At 39.0% G+C, this 20186-nt stretch overlaps 1 protein-coding gene across 3 annotated transcripts in view; it reads left to right on the top strand.

Annotated features, from left to right (window-relative positions):
• Positions 1 to 20186, top strand: part of Uvrag (UV radiation resistance associated) — a 330970-nt gene that overhangs the window by 169470 nt on the left and 141314 nt on the right. For all 3 annotated transcript variants that reach the window (XM_029568839.1, XM_029568840.1, XM_008844232.3), the window contains one exon: positions 15119 to 15245. In XM_029568839.1, the coding sequence (XP_029424699.1) occupies positions 15119 to 15245 (127 nt within the window). The remainder of the gene's footprint in view (positions 1 to 15118; positions 15246 to 20186) is intronic.

Genomic DNA, 20186 nt, shown 5'->3' with positions numbered 1-20186 from the left:
GATCATATAATTATTTAGATGATTAGCAGACTATTTTATTAATGTTTTATAGATGTAAAAAATGTAAACTCTAAACCTGAACTGCGTAGTGAATGAAAAATAGCTAGCAGGAAGGAAAAAGGAAAAATGCTCTATAGGGACTAATCTACTTGAAAAAAAACTTGGGGCTGGAGAGATGACTCTGTATTTAAGACCACTGGCTATTCTTAGAGAGGACCCAGGTTCAGTTCCCAGCACCCACATGGTAGCTAACAGCTACCCATAACTCCTGTTCCAGGGTGTCTGACCTCTTCTGACCTCCGTGGGCATTGCATGACAGGTGCACTTACATACATGCAGGCAGTACACTCATACACATGAAATAAAAATAATAAATAAAATATTTATTTAAAAAGGGGCTGAAGAGATGGCTCAACAGTTAAGAGCACTGACTGCTCTTGCAGAGGACCTAGGTTTGAGTCCCAGCACCCACATGGTAGCAGCTAACAACCATCCATAACCCTAGTTCCAGGGGAATTTGTTGCTCTCTCCTGACCTCCACGGGCATTGCATGACACAGGTATACTTACATATATACAGACAGTACAGTCATACACATAAGAATCCATAAGTAATAATAAAATATTGAAATAATAAAAAACATTTTAATAAAAAACAAAACAAAACTATTGGACTTCGTGCGATGACTCAGCTAGTAAGGTGCTTGTCACCAAGACCAACAACCTAAGTTCAATCCCTGGAACCCACATGGTGGGAGGCAAGAACCCATTCCTGCAAGTTGTCCTCTGCCTTTCATAGCATGTACACACACATACAAAATAAATAATTAAATAAATAAATAAGTAAATAAGTGTAAAGATCTCTCTTTTATTGGCGCATGTACATAGGGTTGGGCTTAATAAGGGCTGTGTCTTACAAGTTTTTCCTGTACTTTGACCATATTCACTGAGGACTAATCTATTTTTAAAAGATGAATTTTAAAATTATTAGGTTTGCACATAATGGGTTGATTTGTGGAAAGTATTATGTTTTGAGAAATGCTCTTTCTGTGAGGCATTTCCTAGGAAATTGAAATCTCAATCTAGATGAACAGAATCAGATTGTAGTATAATTTAATATTGCTTTATAGTCTTCCTAGAAGAGAAAAAAGAATGTCAATTTTGTTTCTTTGTTGTTTTTTATTTTATGTGTGTGAGTGTTTTGCCTGTATGCATGTATGTGCACCATATTTACAGCGTATGTAGAGGGCAGAAGAGAGCATCTGAGTCCCTAGAACTGGAGTTACAGATGGTTGTGAACCTCCATGTGGGTGCTGGGAACTGAACCCAGGTCCTCTAGTAAGAGCAGCTAGTGTTCTTAACCACTGATCCATTTCTCTAGCCCCTAGTCAGTTTTGAAATGAATATTTTGTCTCTGTAAGCAGATTGGATTAAGAAATTAAACCTTTCTTCTAATGAAGCCACATGACTGAAACAGCTTTCAATGAGGTTTGTGCTGTGGGTTATAAAATGCTTAAAATTCACATATTTACATGAAATCACAGTAAAATTGTCTCAGATACGCAGTGTATTCCAGCTGTCATTTGCACATCAGCTTTGGCAAAGGGCCTTTACATCCTCACACAGAAGTACTTTTTGTGTTGAAGATTTGTTGAGCATAGTTGTGAACTGAAGGAGTTACAGAGAAAAATCGGGGTGGCCGCCTACACACGTCTGTCTCTTGAGACTTGAGTTTATGCTTTGGTTCAAGCTGCAGAAAATTGCTGACACTGGCCTGCAGGTGGCGGTTTGATACAGCTCACCTGCTTGCATAAAATAGTGCTGTGCTGGCATGGACCGCGTGCACAGTGGTGACTGCATGGCAGTAGTAATGATTTGTTTGTTCCCAGGGCTTTCTTCATCTGTAGAAAATCTTGCATGCTAGAGACAGGACTTAAACCACCTTTTGTGCTGTAACTTAGGGTAAATGAAAAACCAAGTTCCAGGACGGAGGAGGAAGAGAAACTAATTTCAATCCTTTCTGTAATGCACAGAAATGCTGCATTTTTAGAACCTTTGTCTAGAGAGAAATTGCTAGGTTTTTTATTATCTTCCTCTCCCACAGCCAGACTGGGAAATTACTTGCTTCATTAAGTGACAGCATATGCTTTGTCTCAGTGTGGAAAAATGTATGTTTAATCCTGTTTTTCTAAAATATAAGTGGTGACACACAGAGTAAGGTGATAGAATGTATGAGTTTAACGAGGTCAGGTTCAAAGGTTCACTGTGTGTTTTTATGCTGCCTACTCTACACAGAAGAAAGTCAAGGGATTTTTGAACTGAAAGTGAACCTAGAAATCATCTGGTTCCCTAATAACCCCAATTGAAAATCACACCTAGTACATTCAGTCCCCTCTCCTGCTTTATTTTTCTCTGTAGTATTTATTACTAGCGTGATACCCGCTTAATATATTTTTGTCTTTCTGAACTCAATGAGGCTTGGATATCCCTTCTCCCTTGCCTCTCTCCCTTCTTATCCCCCTCCCCCATTCCTCTGCCTTCCATCCCTCCCCTCACATTTGATTCCTGGTATCTAGGCAAGTGTTTGACTCATAATAGAGCTCAGTAAATATTTAGTATTTATTGAGTGTAAGAGTGAATACATGGGATGGAAAATGACTCAGCAGTTAAGAGCGCTTGCTGCTCATCTAGAGGATCTGAGTTCAGTTCCCAATCCCTATATCTAGGGCCTCACAATTGCTATATTGTAACTCTAGTTGCAGGGGATCTGATGCCTCTGCATACTGGGGCTCTGCATTCTTGTGCACAGTCGTGCACACAGACACATAAATAAACATTAAAATGAAAAAGAATGAATATAATATGTCTTCCTTGTCAGGAGATCTTAAGATTTATTTGTAGTATATCAGAAATAATAACTGCTACCTTCCTTAGCAAATTGGTCCAAGTGCAATTTATTCTAACCTAAGTATTTTCAATATGTAAGAATTACTTTTCACTTTAGCCCAAGTACAAGTACAGTGAGTAGGCATATTAATGTTGAAATCAGACTACCTTTTCCAAACCACATCTTAATTAGCCCTAAGTAATTAAGTCTGTTATAAGGAATTGCATGTATAGTTGACAACTTGCAAGGATTTGGCATTTTTCACATTTCACATTACATCAGTGCCCACCTTTAACTTTGGCATTTAGCCATATTTCTTATGAAATGTCTGCTGCCATCATCTTGAATTTTTGCTCATATGTTTTAGACTTTGTCAGATGCTTTTGCTGGTATAATTGTGTGCTTTAAAAAATTTTTTGTAGTATTATGGTGAATTATATTGATTGTGTTTGGAATATTGGCACAACCTTGCATTCTTGAAAACAACCCTCTCTGTCATAATACATTATTTTTATGCATATTAACTATTTGTTTATTTAAAAATTTAAAGGATATTTTGCTTATATTTTCATGAAGAATATTGGTCTGTAGGGGTTTTTTTCTTGCTCTTTTGTGTTTGTATGTGGGAGTACATTCATGTGTATACATGTGTGTATGCATTTGTGTGCACCCATGTACGTGCAATGCAGAGGCCAGAGGAGGATGTTGTGTGCCCTCTTCTATCATGTCCCATCTTGTCTCCTTGAGACAGGATATCTCACTGAACCTGCAGTTTCCATTTTTCAACTAGGCTGGTGACCACTGATCCCTGATGATCCTCTTGTCTCCGTGTAATATGCCTCAGCCCTAGGGTTACACAAGGCTTCATCTAGGTTTTTATGTGGGTGCTGGGGATCCAGACTCAGGTCCTCATGCTTGCACACTGAGCGAGCCATTTCCCTATCCCTGTTTCCTTGTATCTTTTCTTCGGGTTTGTTGTCTGAATAATACTGTCCTAACTTACTATTAGGAAGTTTTTCCTTATTTTCCATTTTCTGGAATATACGAAGAATTAGAATTATTTCATAAATGTTTGGTAGTAATTTACCACTGGCGCCATATTGCCTTGTAGTTTTCTTTATAGGAAAGTTTTGAACTAGAAATGCGATATCATTAACAATTTCAGGGTTGTTTAAGCTGTCTGTGGCCTATCTGCTCTGGTAGCTGTGTCCTTGCACGGACTTTCATTTAAGAGATCAGACTTTGTAACGTTCGCCATCCTAAATGTTACACAGTGTTCTCCTTTTGCCTCTAAGTTGCAGTTCTGTGATGGTCGTTATACATGTCCTATTTCCTTTCCTGTTGATACTCATGTGTTGTATAAGGAGTGCCACTGTTGATACTTCTGCCCATTAAGACAATAAGCTTTTAGACTTATAGGAAACTTGGCAAAGTTAATTCAGAGTTTCCCTGTATACTTTATTGTTTTCACTAATGTTAGCATCTAAGTACCCTGACATGTTATATACCACAGCTAAGGTAATAACATTAGTATGTTACCATTAACCCTTGACTCTATTCAGGCTTCACCAGTGATTCCACTGATGTCTTTTAAAGTAAATAACATATATCTTCTGGGTGTGTTGATTTATCACAAAGAAAGTGCAGGAACTTAAAGACCCCACACCCAACTTCTATTACATCTTAATATGTTAGCATTTGTTACAATTAATAAAACTATATATTATGCAGAATATATCATTAATTATCATTAACCAAAGTCCATCTACCTAGTGTCACTTCTATCTCAGAATCCCACCAGGAAGCCATACCATGCTTTGCAGTCATTCTTCTCTAGACTCTTCCTTTTATTTTGTCTTTCTGAGACAGGGTCTCCCTGTAGCCCTAGCTGGTCTGGATTCTCTATGGAAACCAGGCTGGCCTCGAACTCACAGAGATCTGCCCGCCTCTGCCTCTGCTGGGATTAAAGGTGTGCACCATCACGCTCAGCCTTAGACTCTTTTTTATTTTTGAGATTTATCTATATGTGTGTATCTGCATGTGTGTATGCATATGTGTGTAACAGATGCCCACTAGGCTAGATGGAGACATCAAATCCCTTGGAGCCAAAGTTACAGGCATTTGTGAGCCACCCAATGTGGGCACTGAAATCCAAACTCCAGTCCTTTGAAAGAGCAGTAAGGGTTCTTAACTGCTGAGCCATTTCTCTAGTCCTGGGTGTTGTGTTGTGTTGTGTTGTATCATTCCCCATCCCCTCCCCACACTCTTCTTGAGTGAAGATGTCTCAGACTTACCTTATTTTTGATGTCTTAATTGTTTTTGAAGATTATAAGTCAGGCACTTTGTGGAAGAGCCCTTGATTAAGATTTGTCCTGTTTTTTCTCAGGGTAAGACTGGGCCGTTCAGGATCCAGTCCAAGAACCCCCAATTTAATCATGTCTTCTTAGTCTATGGCAAGTTATCACTTTTTTATTTTATTTTTTAAATTTACTTATTTTTATTTTATGTGTATGAGTATTATGCCTGCATGTATGTAAGTGCACCCACATCGTGCAGTGCTCACAGAGGACAGAAGAGGACGTCGGATCCCCTAGAACTGGAGTTATGGACAGTTGTTAGCCGCCATGTGGGTGCTGGGAATTGAACCTGGGTCTTCTGTAAGAACAGCCAGTACTCTTAACAACTGAGCCATCTCTCCAGCCCCTTGACTAATCATTGTGAATTCTAACCTTGATCATTTGGCAAAGATCCTATTTTCTAAGTTTCTGTGCAATAACCTCCCCTATCCACACTCTACTTTTAAGCAGTCCAAAGAAAAAAATAGAGGTGACTGGTAATTAAGCTCCACCTTTTGGAGAGGTCAGATCCACACCCATTGTTTGGATTTCCTTATAAGGAAGATTTATTTATCTCTATTCCTTCATTTATTTAATTATTTATTTTATCAGTATGGCACATGTATTTATTTTATATTTTGGGTTATGATCTGGTAGTGTCTTTTTCATTTTCTTGATCTGGCTAATCTGTGGATTTGGCCATTAAAAGATCTTTCAAGCTTGACCTGGTGGCATAATACTTTATAATCCAGGACTCCACCCAGGCTGAGGCGGGTTGATCACAAGCTTGAATCCAATCTGGGCTACCTAGTGAGACCGACTCTCAAAAAACAGAGTGAGGAGATGAAAATATAGCTCAGTACTTAAGTCCCTGAATTTGAATCCTAGCACTTGGGGTGGAGGTGAGAGAGACCATGTAATTGATACACCTGTAATCCTAGCATGCAGAAGGCTGAGTCAGGATGGTTGCCATGAGCCAAGGGTACATAGTGAGCTCCAGACTAGCCTAGAATACACAAGAAGACCCTTTCTCAAAACAGAAGGAAGAGAGGGAGTAGGGGAGGGAGGGAAAGGGAAGAAAGGGAGAGGGAGGTTGGTCATTCAAGTTGACTCCTTTTCTTTGATAAGCACTCTCTGGGTTTAGTTGAAGTTCTTTCCTCCTCTCTGGTGCTACTGGGTTCATTTTGTATTTTCCCTGTCCTAGCCCTAGACTCAGCCATCGCTCTCCAGAACCCTGTTCCTTTGGTTGGATAATGTTTTTAGAAACCAGATCTAGCCACAGTGTACTTGGACACAGTGCACTTATTGCTCCTAGGCCCTCTCAGTGGACAGGGCTATCTGCGCAAACCTGTGCTTGTCTATCTCTATATTAAAATAAACATTAGTTCATACTAATGTTTTCAACTCTGATACCACAAAGCTCACTCTAGCCTGTCTACTCATTTTGTTTATTTGTAGTACCTTTTTCTGATAGTGAGAAACCTGGTTCTCATTATGTATAATGTATTTATTTGGTAAGTCCTGGCATACATGTATAGTGGTTCAGATTTCTTTTTCCATTGTTTTGTTATTATAATTATTAATGTATGTTAATTCTCTATAATAGTGGATTTCACTGTGACATTTCCATACATACATATATTGTGCTTTGTTCATGCCCCTCCTCCCAAATATCCTCCCATCTCTCTCACTCCCCAGTCCTCTTATACACTAGGTGTATCTCTGCTATTTTCAGATTATCTGTTATATTGTTTTTATTTTAGCTTTGTTTCACATGCGATAGAAATCATGCCACACTGTGTTCCTATATTTAATTAAATTTTTTTTTGCCTCATTTGGAAGTTGTGGTCATGTATGTGTGTACTTGTTTTCTATATACAAGTTCTTTCCCTGATAGGTGTGTTGCAGATATTTTCTTTGAATTTGTGGCTTGCATTTTTGTTGTTGTTCTTCGTGATGTTATTTAAAGAGAAAAAGATTTCAAGTTGAGTGAATTCCGGTGCCCTTGTGTATATGTATGTGTATGCAAGTGTTGTATGTGTGCACAGATGCAGTTAGTGGCAAGCAAGAAGACAGCCTCAGGTGTTGCTCTTCAAGAGACATCCACCTTGTGTTTTCAGCAGTCTCTCACTGACCTGGAGCTCCTCAAGTAGGCAAGGCTGCCGAGCTAGCCAGCCCCACGGATCTGCCTGTCTTCACCTGCCCAGTGCAGGAATTACAGATATGTACCACCAGCTACCACACCTGGCTTTGTTTTTGTTTTCCATGAGTTCTGGGGATCGACTCAGGCCCTCATGCTTGTGTGGCAAACATTTTACTGACTCAACTCTCTTCCCAACCCTCTGATGTATTTTAAATTTCATTTTGTTTCATTTTTGTGTGTGTATGTGTTCTTTACAAGACGCTTCTACCAATCCCAAGATCACAGAAGTTTTCTGCTGTGGTTTTTCCCAGCTGTTTCATAGTTTGGGACTTTGTATTTCTATCTGTGATCCATTTCAAGTTAACTTTACTTTTTGTGTACTTGAACAAAGGAAGGGCAAAATATTGTTCAGTTGATAGAACATTATTTATTGAAAATCCTTTCCTTTCTCTGTTAATTACCTTGACATATTTGTCTAAAACAAGCTGTGTGCATATGTGACCATATCTGTGCACATCTGTGTCTGGAGTCTGCTCCACTGACCTATCTGCCTAACTGGTCACCAACACCAACCTCTGTCATTATTGTATATTTGCCGTCTTAACTCTATGCAGGGTAAGTCTTCCAACTTCTAAAAGAATTCTGTTTTTTTGTTTTGTTTTGTTTTTTAGATTCTTTATATTTCCAAATTAATTTTCAAACTAGTTTGTCAGTATCTATCAAAGAGAACCTGCTGAAATTTTAATAAGGATTTGTGGAGAATTACCATCTTAACAATGTCGAGGTCTTCAGCCTGTGAGCATGGCATTTATGCTTCATGTAGATTTTTTAAAATTCTCTTAATATCATAGAGCTGTGAATGTGGAGATTGTAGACATCCTTTGTTAGGGTTAGTACTAAGTATTTTTTGGAAGTGTTGGCAAGATTCAATGAAAATATTTGCACATTCAGCCAGGTGTGATCCTGCACACCAGAAATCCCTGGTTTGAAGGAGAAACAGTTCATGATTTAATTAAATACATTATTAGCCAAGATCTCTACTAGTTTTAGAACATTCCCTCTTCCTGGTCTCTGGGAGTTTTGTCATGAATGGATATTGAATTTGGGGGTGGGATGCTAAGACAGAACAATTAGGAATTTAAGATTAGCCTGGACTAAACAGACATTGTTTCTAAAAGGAAAGAAATGTGCTAACAACAAATGGAATTGCTATTGGATTTTCATTTCTCATCTGTCTATTGCTAGTATGTAGGAATTCCACTAATGCTAATTTCTGTTGTTTCTTACAGTTTTATTCTACAGTTAAAATGGTCGTTTTGTAGCTTTCTTTGAAAGTGTTTAATACAAATAATCATAGTAATGAGTTCAGATTTTTGTGGGATTTGTTGCTGCTGCTGCTTCTGAGACAGAATCTTGCCCAGTGTAGCCTCAGATTTGCAGTAATCCTCCTGCCTCAGCCTCCAGATTGGTAGTATTATGGGCTTTGGTACCATATCCAGCTGATATTTGAATAATTTTAATTTCTCTGCTTATTTCAACAGCTAAAACATCCATATATTGAAAGAAAAAAAGAAAGAAACAGTTCTCTTTTCTTCACTAGTACAATATTAGCAGTGACTGCACTGCTTTTCCAACTTCCCTTCTTTTTCCTTTCTGGGTATGTGTGTTTTAAATCGTGAATGGATGTTGGATTTTTTTCAAATAGTTTTCTGCATATGAGACAATCATATGATTGTTTTCCTTTGTTTAAAATTTAATAAAGCAAACTACACTGTTTTAGCTTCAAAAAAATTTTTTTGTAATACTGGTGATTAAACCTAGAACTTCACCAATAAATACTTTAGTCCTAAATTTCCAAAGTAATCTGAAGTAATGATGATAAATAATTCTTTTTATCTTGTTAGAGCTGAGCTGGTGTGTCAAGTTTTTTTTGTGTTTGTTAGGAATAGTCAGATATAGCACTTTAAATTACTTTGTAAGATTTTAATACCAGGATTATGATAGCTTTGCAAAATTACTTGAGAACTGTTCTTTTTTTCTTTTTTCTGACTCCTATCTTGACTAGAAACAGAAGCCTTCTAGACACTTTCAGAATTTTCTAGCTCTCTGCTAAGATTTTCTTTTTGTTTATTACAAGAACATTTACTTTTTAATCTTAGCATATTTCTGGATGACTTCAAAGTATTTACCTGGTAGTTCTAATATCTGAGTTGTCTTGTGGTTGGCCATATATTGAGGTCTCTTTCCTAAACAGTGTGTCAAATCTCCCCCAACCTTCCACAGACCTAGTGATAGAAGAGGATCCAGACATTCTGAATGTGGTTTGTAGACTCTCTAGACTTCAAGACTGTCCTCTGAAGAATTCTTTTATTTTAGCGAATTAACTAAGTTAGACTCAAATTCCAGATCTGTTGTTCATTCTTAAGCACAAGCTACTTTCTCTTCACCCATACATGTATGGCTTAGGGTTCACTCTAGGAGTTCATTGAGTTTGAACAGAATTTGAGGTGCCCATTCCCTGCCTCCCCACATTCCAATGCACTTTTGTGTGTCTTACCAGTTCTGGTTCCTCCAGCTTCAGAGACAGTAGGATTTCCGTGTGCCTCTCAGCCACTGTCAAGGCAAAGCCACAGAGTATGGAAGGAAAATTTGTTCTGTGTGTTGTGTGCTCACCAACTTTTGATTTCTCTCTAAAACAGCCTGCCATTGATCACTGGGCAGAAACTACAGTCATAACTTTTTGTATTTTATTTAGTGGAAGACCAGTTTGGCAGGTGTTTATTCTCATTTGGAATCCAAACCCTTATACTAGGCCTGCTACTATGACCAAGCCTATGAAATTAATAAATTGGATTAAATATTTTCTAAGGAAATGGTTTTCTCTTTCTTAGTGATTGACTAAACGTAGATGGAAGAAAAACAACCCGTAAATGACATTTGGAAGCAATTTGCTGACTTCCAGGACAACTTCCATAGTTGTAAAATTTTTTCTCAGATAGTATTTCCAGTTGTGGGTGATGATTACAGATAAGATAAAATATGATCTAAACCACTAATTCCTCAAACATTTTAGTCTTAGGACCCTTTAAGATGTTAAAAAATTGGGCCTGGAGAGATGGCTCAGTGGTTAAGAGCAGTGGCTACTGTTGGCGGAGGACCTGGGTTTGGTTCCCAGCACCCATATGACAGCTAACAGCTGTCCAAAACTCCAGTTCCAGGGAATCCAGCATCCTCTTCTGGCCTCCACAGGCATTGCATGAATGGGTACACTTAGATACATGCAGGCAGAATACGCTTACACATAAGTAGAAGTAAATAAATACAAAAGACAATTTTTTTGAATTATGACAGTTTCTAAGAATTTAGGCCATACCATTAATATTTATTATGCTAGAAATTAAATCTAAGAATTTTTGTTTGTTTGTTTGTTTGTTTGAAACAAGGTCTTCCTGTAGCCCCAGCTGGTCTGGAACTTGCTATGTAATGTAGGTCAGACTGGGCTCAAACTCACGGTTGTGCACCACCATGCCCTGCTAAATCTAAGAAATTTTAAATTTATTTTCCCAATTTATTTTAAAGTGCCAATAACAAATCTATCATAACAATAGACTTTAATGAAAAATGTGTTTTTCCCTACAAAATTGAATTGTACTGTTTGTTTTTGTGACTCTAACGTCTATCAAACTGATCTCTTGCTTAATAAAAGATATTTAAATAAGGCCAGCAAGATATACAGCAAGGCTTACTATGTAAAAGTGCATGTCACCACGCCTGCCTACCTGAGTTTGATTCCTCAGGACTCACATGGTGGAAGGAGAGAGCTGACACCCACAAGTTGTCCTCTGACCACCGCACATATGCTATGACTTTGTGCCTACATATGTGCACAAATACACAGACACAGACAGGCACGCACGTGCGCACACACACATAAATAAATTGATAAAAAAATTTTAAGACTTCTAAATTCTCTTATCTAGTTCTTTAATAAATCCAATGCAACATCAAAGTAGACTCTCACATGCTCTATTCCTAGAAGGAAATGACAGAGAAAGGGGGCCTAATGGCTTAGTGTTGTTATGAGAGTATTTGGAACCTTCATTATCCCTGGGACCATATTTTAAAAACATACCCCTAAGGTTTTTTTAGCTCCAATGAGGAAATATTTTCTGCAAGAAAATATTTGTTTGCATTAATATGCTATTTATAGATCAATCTGTCATTGTAAAATGAGTGTTTAACATTACCCATGATTTTTTTTGTAAAGACCCATAAATAGGAATGTATGTACTTGCAAACAGATGCATGCCCATGATTTTCTGAGTGTTGTATCATCAAGTCTAAATGGAAGTGATAGATATGTTGGAGACCAGTATGTGATATTAACTATACTTGGTGTAAACAGATAAATAGAACATAGAAACCCACTACAAGACATTTCTAGAAAGTTAAGCTCTTTGATCAGCTTGTCTGTGAGGTATTAGAAGGAAGCAGAACCAGACCCACATAGGCAGGGTTTGTTTACTCTTCAGAAGTGGGAGCCAACAGTCCTGGTTTTGAGCAAATTGATATATTTCTGTAAATGGGCCAGTTTTCTCGCATGGACCATAACACAAATACACTGTACTCAAGCCTTCTTGTGTTAGCTTAGTATTTAGATTAACATGTAAGTATAGTGCTTTGAAACTAAAAAGTACTCCCAGTTTGAGTGTGCATCCTGGAATAGAGCAAGTCACCCCCACTAGCCTGGCAGTGCTTTCTGAAGATATCTTTGTTTTTCTCTATTTCCTTCTCTGCCCAAGTAAACTTCCATTTACTTATTTGTGGAAAAATTCAAGTTCAAGCAATTGAATACCTAAATCTTTGGAGGGTGGGGAAAATGTTGGGGCTGGAGAGATGACTCAGTGATTAAGAGCATTGACTGCTCTTACAAAGACCCGGGTTTGATTCATTACACTTAGCATAATATCTTCAAAGTTTTTCATGTTACTACATACACCAGAATTTCCTTACTTTTAAAGTGAATTGGGCTGGACAGTTAGCTCAGTGGTTAAGATCACTGGCTGTTCTTGCAGAGGACCCAGGTTTGGTTCCCAGCACCCACACAGCAACTAACAACCTCTGAAACTCCAGTTCCAGGAGATCTGACACCCTCTTCTGACCTCTGAAGATATGGCATGCATGTGATGCACTTACATACATGTGGACAAAACATGCATACACATAAAATATAAATAAAAAAATTAAATCAGAATAATACTCCACTAGATGTGTATACCACATTTTGCTTTTCCATTCATCTGTCAATGGATACTTGGATGCTTCCACATTTTAGAACTTCATGGATTTTTTGGTCTTTGTTTTTACAGTGACTTGGCAGACACATTATATCCCTAAATTCATAGAAAGCAGAAGGCATTTTAGACTAAACTGTGTAATACGTTCCTTATCAATGTTTACATTGTTCTGAAAAATTATTTAAGAGCATTATTTGTAAAGGCCCATTTCCTAGATTCTTCAAGCCTAATGTAATAATGATGGTTGGAAGTAAAGATTTCTGCTCTTTTCTTGGCTTGCACGTCGTAGGGGCTTATCATAACATCTGTTTAGAATCAGTATTTCAGGGATGAAGAAGAAAGCATTCTGGGTGAGAAATGATTGCTGCAGAGTGCTTTCAACACAAGTGCCTGGAGTCGTTCTCCATGCCCATTGCTTCATCAGGCCCTGTCCCATGCAGCTCACTGAGTTCCCGGGTTTCCTTAGTGTCTGCACATCAAATCAAGCACTGACTTCTTCCTTTTAAAAATTTCTACCAGCTTGTTCCAGGTCTTGTTAATTTTAAATTTATTTAGTAGATTTTTTTTCTATTACAGTTTTAATTAGCTGCTTGATTTTGGAAGGCGACATTTGCCAAGTATAGCCAAATTACTATTTGGTCAATATTTATGTCATGGAGAATAATAAAAAGTACTATTATTGACACCATGTGTTGAGGATCAGGAGGAAAGTGTGCACACATTCATAGGGCATGTTCATGCATACAGGCACACGTCTTCATCATACACTCAGGATGTCAGATCTGTATATGGAGGCAATTTCAGATAAGGTATTTGGAAAATAAGGAATTTGTCCTTTTTTGCATGTGTGTATGTGTGTGCTTTGCATACAGGTATGTACGTACATTTTCATGTATGTGGACTCAAGTTTGTGTGTGTGCGTGTATGTGGAGACCCAAGGTTGACATCAGGATTCTTCCTTGATCCAATCCTCTCTACTTTATTCATTGAGCCAGGGTCTCTCATTTGAACCCAGAACTCACCACTGTGGCTAGGTTAACCAGCAAGCTTGCTCAGGGGATTCCCGTCCTTGGTTCCATCCATTTTCTTCTGGGCACTGGAGTTACAAGTGGGCTGCCACACCCACCTGGTATTACAAGGGCATTGAAGAGCTGAACTCTGGTCCTTGCAATGACTGTTTATCATTCCCAGAGGTTCTTTTTGTTTCTTTGGAATTTTCTGCATAGACTGCTGATGCTCCCTGTAAACACAGTTGTGTTCCTCTTCTCCGTCTGCATAGCCTTTCTTTCCAGTTCTTGTCTTAACTGCTATAGCCAGGACCGCACATCCACCTGTGTTAATAGGAGTGGTGAAGGGAACATCTCTGTCTTGTTCTTGAACTTAGGGGAGAGCACCTAGTTTCTTGCCACTAATTATGATTTAAGATTTGGAATGGGTATGATTTACCAATTAAGGAAGTTTCCACTATTCTTCATCTCTGAAAGTTTTATAGTTTTATGTCATAAATAAGTAGTGTATTTTGACACCTTTTTTTTTTTTTTTACACATACTGTTATTATCCTAGGATTTTTCTTCCTTAGTCTGCTATTGTGATGAGGGGTGTTGTTTTTTGAATGCTGAACCAGCTTGTAGTCCTAAAATAAAATTGATTTGACTGTGATACATCTTATACATCTTTAGATTCAACTTCCTGATATTTTGTGTTACTTTGTCTCCTTGGGCCGAGCTTTTTCGGCCTGATGCAGTGAGTGTCCCCTCAGCTTCTCATCTCTGTAAGAGAGTTGAGACTCATTTCTACTCTGTTCTTTTTTTTTTTTTCAATTTTATGTGTATGCATGTATTCCCTGCATGTAGTTAAGTACACCCATGTTGTACAATGACCGCGGAGGACAGAAGAGGCTGTCAGATCCCCTGGGACTGGAGTTACAGACAGTTGTTAGCTGCCATGTGGGTGCTGGGCTTCGAACCTGGGTCTTCTGCAAGAACAATGTTCTTAACTGCTGAGCCATCTCTCCAGCCCTCTACTCCTTTATTTATTTCTATATCCTGTTCATTTAAAGTGATAGCTCTTGGTAATTAAAGCTATGCATGAGATCTGTAGGCTTGGGTAAGTGTTTAGCCATCATTGGTTTGAGACATTGTGAATGCACAATTATTCATAGCCATGACTCTTTTTTCCATATTTTATTATTTTTATTTTATGTGTATGAAGTGCACCCATGTCATGCAGTGCCCCTGGAGGACAGAAGAGGCTGTCAGATCCCCTGGAACTGAAGTTACCCCCTGGGACTGGAGTTACGGACAGTTAGCTGCCATGTGGGTGCTGGAATTTGAACCCGGGTCTTCTGCAAGAACAACCAGTGTTCTTAACCATTGAGCCATCTCTCCAGCCCCCCATAGCCATGACTTCTATAATCATAAATTTACCTGTGTTTTTTTTTTTTTAACTTACTTAGAAAAAAGAAAGTGAATGTCTGCAGCTAAAAATTTTGGTGCTTCAAAATGAACTGGAAAGACAGAAGAAAGCTTTGGGCCAGGAGGTGGCATTACTGCATAAACAACAAATGGCTTTGCAGGACAAAGGTGAGTAGCAGAGGCACACTCATAGCCCACCGCTCCCCCCCCCAGCCCTCCCCCATGTTCAGTGGGGTTCCTCTCTTCCATAGGCTTAAATAGATATCTTTGCAGAAACTTGCCAATAGATTTTTTTTTTAATTTGGAAAGTGTTTAGAAGTATTTTGAAGTCAATATGTACACAATAAAAGAAAAATCCATACATGTTGCGGTGTGTATTTTCACAGAGTGAACACCCATGTAAAGTAGAATCTCGGGCAGAGACGCACCATTACCAAGACTTCAAACTCTTCTGGAGCTGTCATGTAGTCCCTTCCATTCACCGTGATACCATCCACATTACCCATGACCTTCACTTAGGCTAGCAGAGATGGTTTGGCTAGTTACAAGCTCTGTAGAAATAGAACCATATATGTGTTTGCTTTTTCAACATTATATTTGTTAGAGCCATCCTTCCCTTCAGTGAAAGACTGTCTGAACAAATAGGTGAAGAGTGATAGAAGAAAATACGCAACATCGACCTCTGGCCCCCACCCACACATCTGTAGGCAGGCACACCAATGCTCATACACGTGCACACACACACACCCCTCATATCAGTAGTATGATGTATAAAGACTTGGAATGTATACGATTCTACCATGTGGTCAAAAGACAGGAAGCTAAAGTCCTTTGACTATGTTCCTTATTATACTTTTGCTTACTGTGATAGAAGGAACTAAGATGGCTATCACTGGAAAACAAGCATATGAACCTTGCAGTGATTTCTATGCCATTAAAAATAGGAAAGGGGATTTGAGGGTGTGTATGATCAAGATACAGTGTATGCATGTATAAAATTGTCAAAGAACAATTAAAAATACTTTTTAAAGGTGAGAGTGTAATAATTGCTCATATTTATGAGTTTGTGTTTTTTGGACTACAAAGTTAGTTATTTGTATATAGAGAATATTTTCAGGCAAACAGTTTCATGTTTCCTACTCCTTATCCCATTGAGCCTTATGAGTCCTAGGAGTTGAAGATACATCTTTTTAATTCTAAATATGTTGCATATTACTATCCACTTTACAAATGAGGATGATACGTCCAAGGTCATACAGAAAGCTGTGGCCAAGCTTGTATTCAGATTTACTGGTGCCTAACTGTGCTACAAAAGATGTTTGTAAGATTTATAGATAACCTATTTTCTTGTGTTTCATTTTGGGAGTAATGCTAATTGCATTCTTATATCTCCATTTCATCTTGGAAAGAAAGAATGGTAATGTCCAAGTTAAATGCATGTTTGCCCCGATGGTTCAGACCTATATAAATTTTTAACACTGAGTTGAATTTCAGGACCCTCTTCTTACATTGACCTCTGGAGATTTTGTCATCATCATCATTGTTGTTGTTGTTTTGGTGGTGTTTTGGTGTTAGGGATCAAACCCATGGCTTCGTGCATGCTAAGCATGATCTGTACCTTTGAGCTATACTCCGGATCCTGTATATGCTTATGAATTGAGAGTTAGTTTGAACTGTTAGAATCATTAGAAGGTTAGGCTCTAATGTTGCCACTGTGGTAGTCCTAATAAAGCAGCGGGCTGCAGGAAAGAGGCAGTGGTGGGATGTGGGTAAACAAATTTATTTACTGGTAGGTCTTGGTCTACTCTAGGAACCCTCTTGGTCATTGTGGTCATACTTGGTAACTAGACTCATACCAATTCTGTTTGACACTTGAGCCTGTGCCTCAGAACTTGGCTAGGAAACAAGGTCAGTAATATTTGTTCTTTAATCTTGATTTTTTTTTCCCAAGTTACTTTCTATTGCTGTGATAAAAACACTGGCCAAAACTAACTTGGGGAAGAAAGGGTTTATTTGACTTACAAGTACTGTCCATCATCAAGGGAGGCCAAGACAGGAATGCAGGGCAGGAACCTGGAGCACAGACCATGGAGGAATGCTACTCACTGGCTTGCCTTTTTTCACTTTATATCTGCATAATATTCACCATTAATAGCCATTCCATCATTTCCAAATTAGGCTGCCTTGAAATTTCCTCCACCAAAGAAATTAGTCCATTACTTTTCAGTTTAGCCCCAGGCAAGCTCCTAGGCTATGGGCAGACTCCAGGCAGACTCTGCCAGAATATCCCAGTTGCTGCTTATTGTTCTCAGCACTCCTTTCTTCCAGGTTCCTACTAGAATGGCCCATTAAGCTCTGCTTACAGCAATCAACTGCTTTTCTAGTTTAAACTTCCAAAGTCTTCCATAGCCCTTCAAAAACCCACATGGTCATGTTCTTCACAGCCAACAGCCCACTCTGTAATAGTTACTTATAATAGTACCAACTTCTATATTAGTTACTTTTTTGTTACTGTGATAAAACACCATGACCAGGGAAACATATATAGGAAGAATAGTTTATTTGAGCTTACAATTCCAGGTTCCAGAGGAATTAGAGTCCATCATGGCAGGGAGGCATGGTTGGCAGAAGGTGGCAGGCAGGAGGTGGCCGGAGTGGGAACAGAAAGCTAAGTGCTCACATCTTCAAGCAGGCACAGGAAACAGAGCATGACTAGAAATCTGGCAAGGCATTAAGAACTCTCAAAGCCCACCCCCAGTGACTTGCTTCCTCTGGTGTGGCCACATCTCCTAAAGCCTCCCAAAACAGCACCACCAGCTGGGGAAAAAAATGTCCAAATACTTGGAGCCTATGTGGGACATTCTCATTCAAACAACCACAATTTTGGTGTTGATTCTTCTGAATAATCCTAAAGAAATTACTTCTGCATATCTTTTTGCGCATCTATTCAGTAAGAATAGCTACTCAAAATAGAGCCATAGAAATTAGTTCATGGCCGGGCATGGTGGCGCATGCCTTTAATCCCAGCACTCGGGAGGCAGAGGCAGGCAGATCTCTGAGTTCAAGGCCAACCTGGTCTACATAATGAGTTCCAGGACAGCTGGGGCTACAGGGAGACCCTGTCTCAATAAGACCAAAAAAAAAAAAAAGAAAAAGAAATAAGTCCATGAAATCAATTTGGAAGAAATCAGGTGCCTATTATATTTTCTATTTTTGCTGATAAAAATCCATTGCAGCAAGGTAATTTATTGGAAAGAGGCGAGATGGGATTTCTGACCATGCTAGTGATTTGCCAAAGAGCCACGTTACTTCTGGGGCCTGAAGTTGTCCTCCCTGAGCCTCAGGTAATGGTTCTTAACTTGTGGTTTGCAGCAACTTCTAGCTGGGTCACAAGCAGATCTTTTCAGAAGTAATGTTTTCTAATGTATATATTTTTATTCCCAGGAGATATTAGTAGTTTAACTTCAATGTTTAATAAGAAAACCAGATTTCCCTCATTAGGATCTCAAGCCAACTAACTCTCAGTAACTAATTTTTTTGTTTTTTTTAAGAAGCAACACCCTACTAAAATCAGTTTAGAAACTTGGTTCAGAAAGTGGCATGAAACATTGTTCTTAAGGAAATGTGTTCGGTAACATCTGTATCTTTAATGAGCAGATGTTGATAAAAATCTAAGAATATTTAGTGATACCAGGAAAGTTATATGCATTGCAGGAAAGTGTTCTACCACTGAGCTGTGTCTCCAGTCCAGAAGCTGTTTTGAATGCAGTGAATTTTTTTATAGTAAGAATAAGGTATATGTATTAAGTTATAGCTAGAACGAACTTGACATATCATATATGATTCTCAAAGCATCCCTAGGGCAGGTTTTATTTTCACATCATATATGCAGTGCTGAAGGCAAATGACTTGTCCAGGAGCGCATAGAAAACCAAGCGAAACGTTGAAATGCGGACTCCAGAGCTTTTGGCTCCAAAGTCTGTGCATTTCTCACTAGTCTGTATGACCTAAAACCTTACAGAGCCTATTTACTTGAATCCCACATAAATACTATGAAACAGGTAACTTTCATTGAACTCATAACATTTTGATTATGTTGTATCATTTAATTCTTGAAGTAATCCTAAGAGGAAAATTTTACTCCCTTTTCCCAAATGAGGAAAACTAGGTCACAAGTGATAGGCAAATTCATGCATAAACACCTTTGATGTATCTAATTTCTACTCCATAAAATATCATCGCTGCTTTCTCTAGTGTATGCCCAGTGTATCAACAACATGTAAAGTGACAGTGTGCCATTTGGCCTGTGGGCCAGTAGCTAGAGAACTTCCTTCTTTGTTCCTTTTTGTTACAGGACAAGTAAAATGAACAGTCCTCAAAGATTATTTTTATTTTGGTAGTATTTTAATTAATTAGGCGATCTGGAACAAAGATCCATTTTCTCAGTTTGTCTTTAGAAAGTCATTCAGGGACTGACTGGAGAAATGGCTCAGCCATTAAGGGTCTGCCCTTGCAAAGGACCTGAGTCCAGTTCTCACCATCCACATGGTGGCACACAGCTGCCTGTAACTCCAGTTCTAGGGGCTTGATCCGTACTTCTGGCCTCCATGGGTACCAGGCATGCACATAGTGCACATACATACATGCAGGCAAACACACACATAAAAATAAATAAATTTTCTATAGCGCAGCTCTCTGCGCCGGGACCGCTCTGCCCTTGCAAAGGACCTGAGTCCAGTTCTCACCATCCACATGGTGGCACACAGCTGCCTGTAACTCCAGTTCTAGGGGCTTGATCCGTACTTCTGGCCTCCATGGGTACCAGGCATGCACATAGTGCACATACATACATGCAGGCAAACACACACATAAAAATAAATAAATTTTCTATAGCGCAGCTCTCTGCGCCGGGACCCCCTAAGCGACATTCACCCTTCCATCCCCCGCCTCGCCGTTCTATACTCCTAGTTTGGGCCCTGCGCCATTCCTAGTCTCGGGGCCCCAGACACCTGGGGAACCAATACTGTTTCCTGATCCTTCTCACCCAGAGCAACTCAGTCCCTTTCTTGGGCTCCAGGAGCACCACTTCTGGTCCTGGCCCTGCCCTCA

The sequence above is a fragment of the Nannospalax galili genome, unplaced genomic scaffold (assembly GCF_000622305.1).
Source record: "Nannospalax galili isolate Female #2095 unplaced genomic scaffold, S.galili_v1.0 scaffold278, whole genome shotgun sequence".
Lineage (NCBI taxonomy): Eukaryota > Metazoa > Chordata > Mammalia > Rodentia > Spalacidae > Nannospalax > Nannospalax galili.
This window is presented reverse-complemented; position numbering and strand designations above follow the sequence as displayed.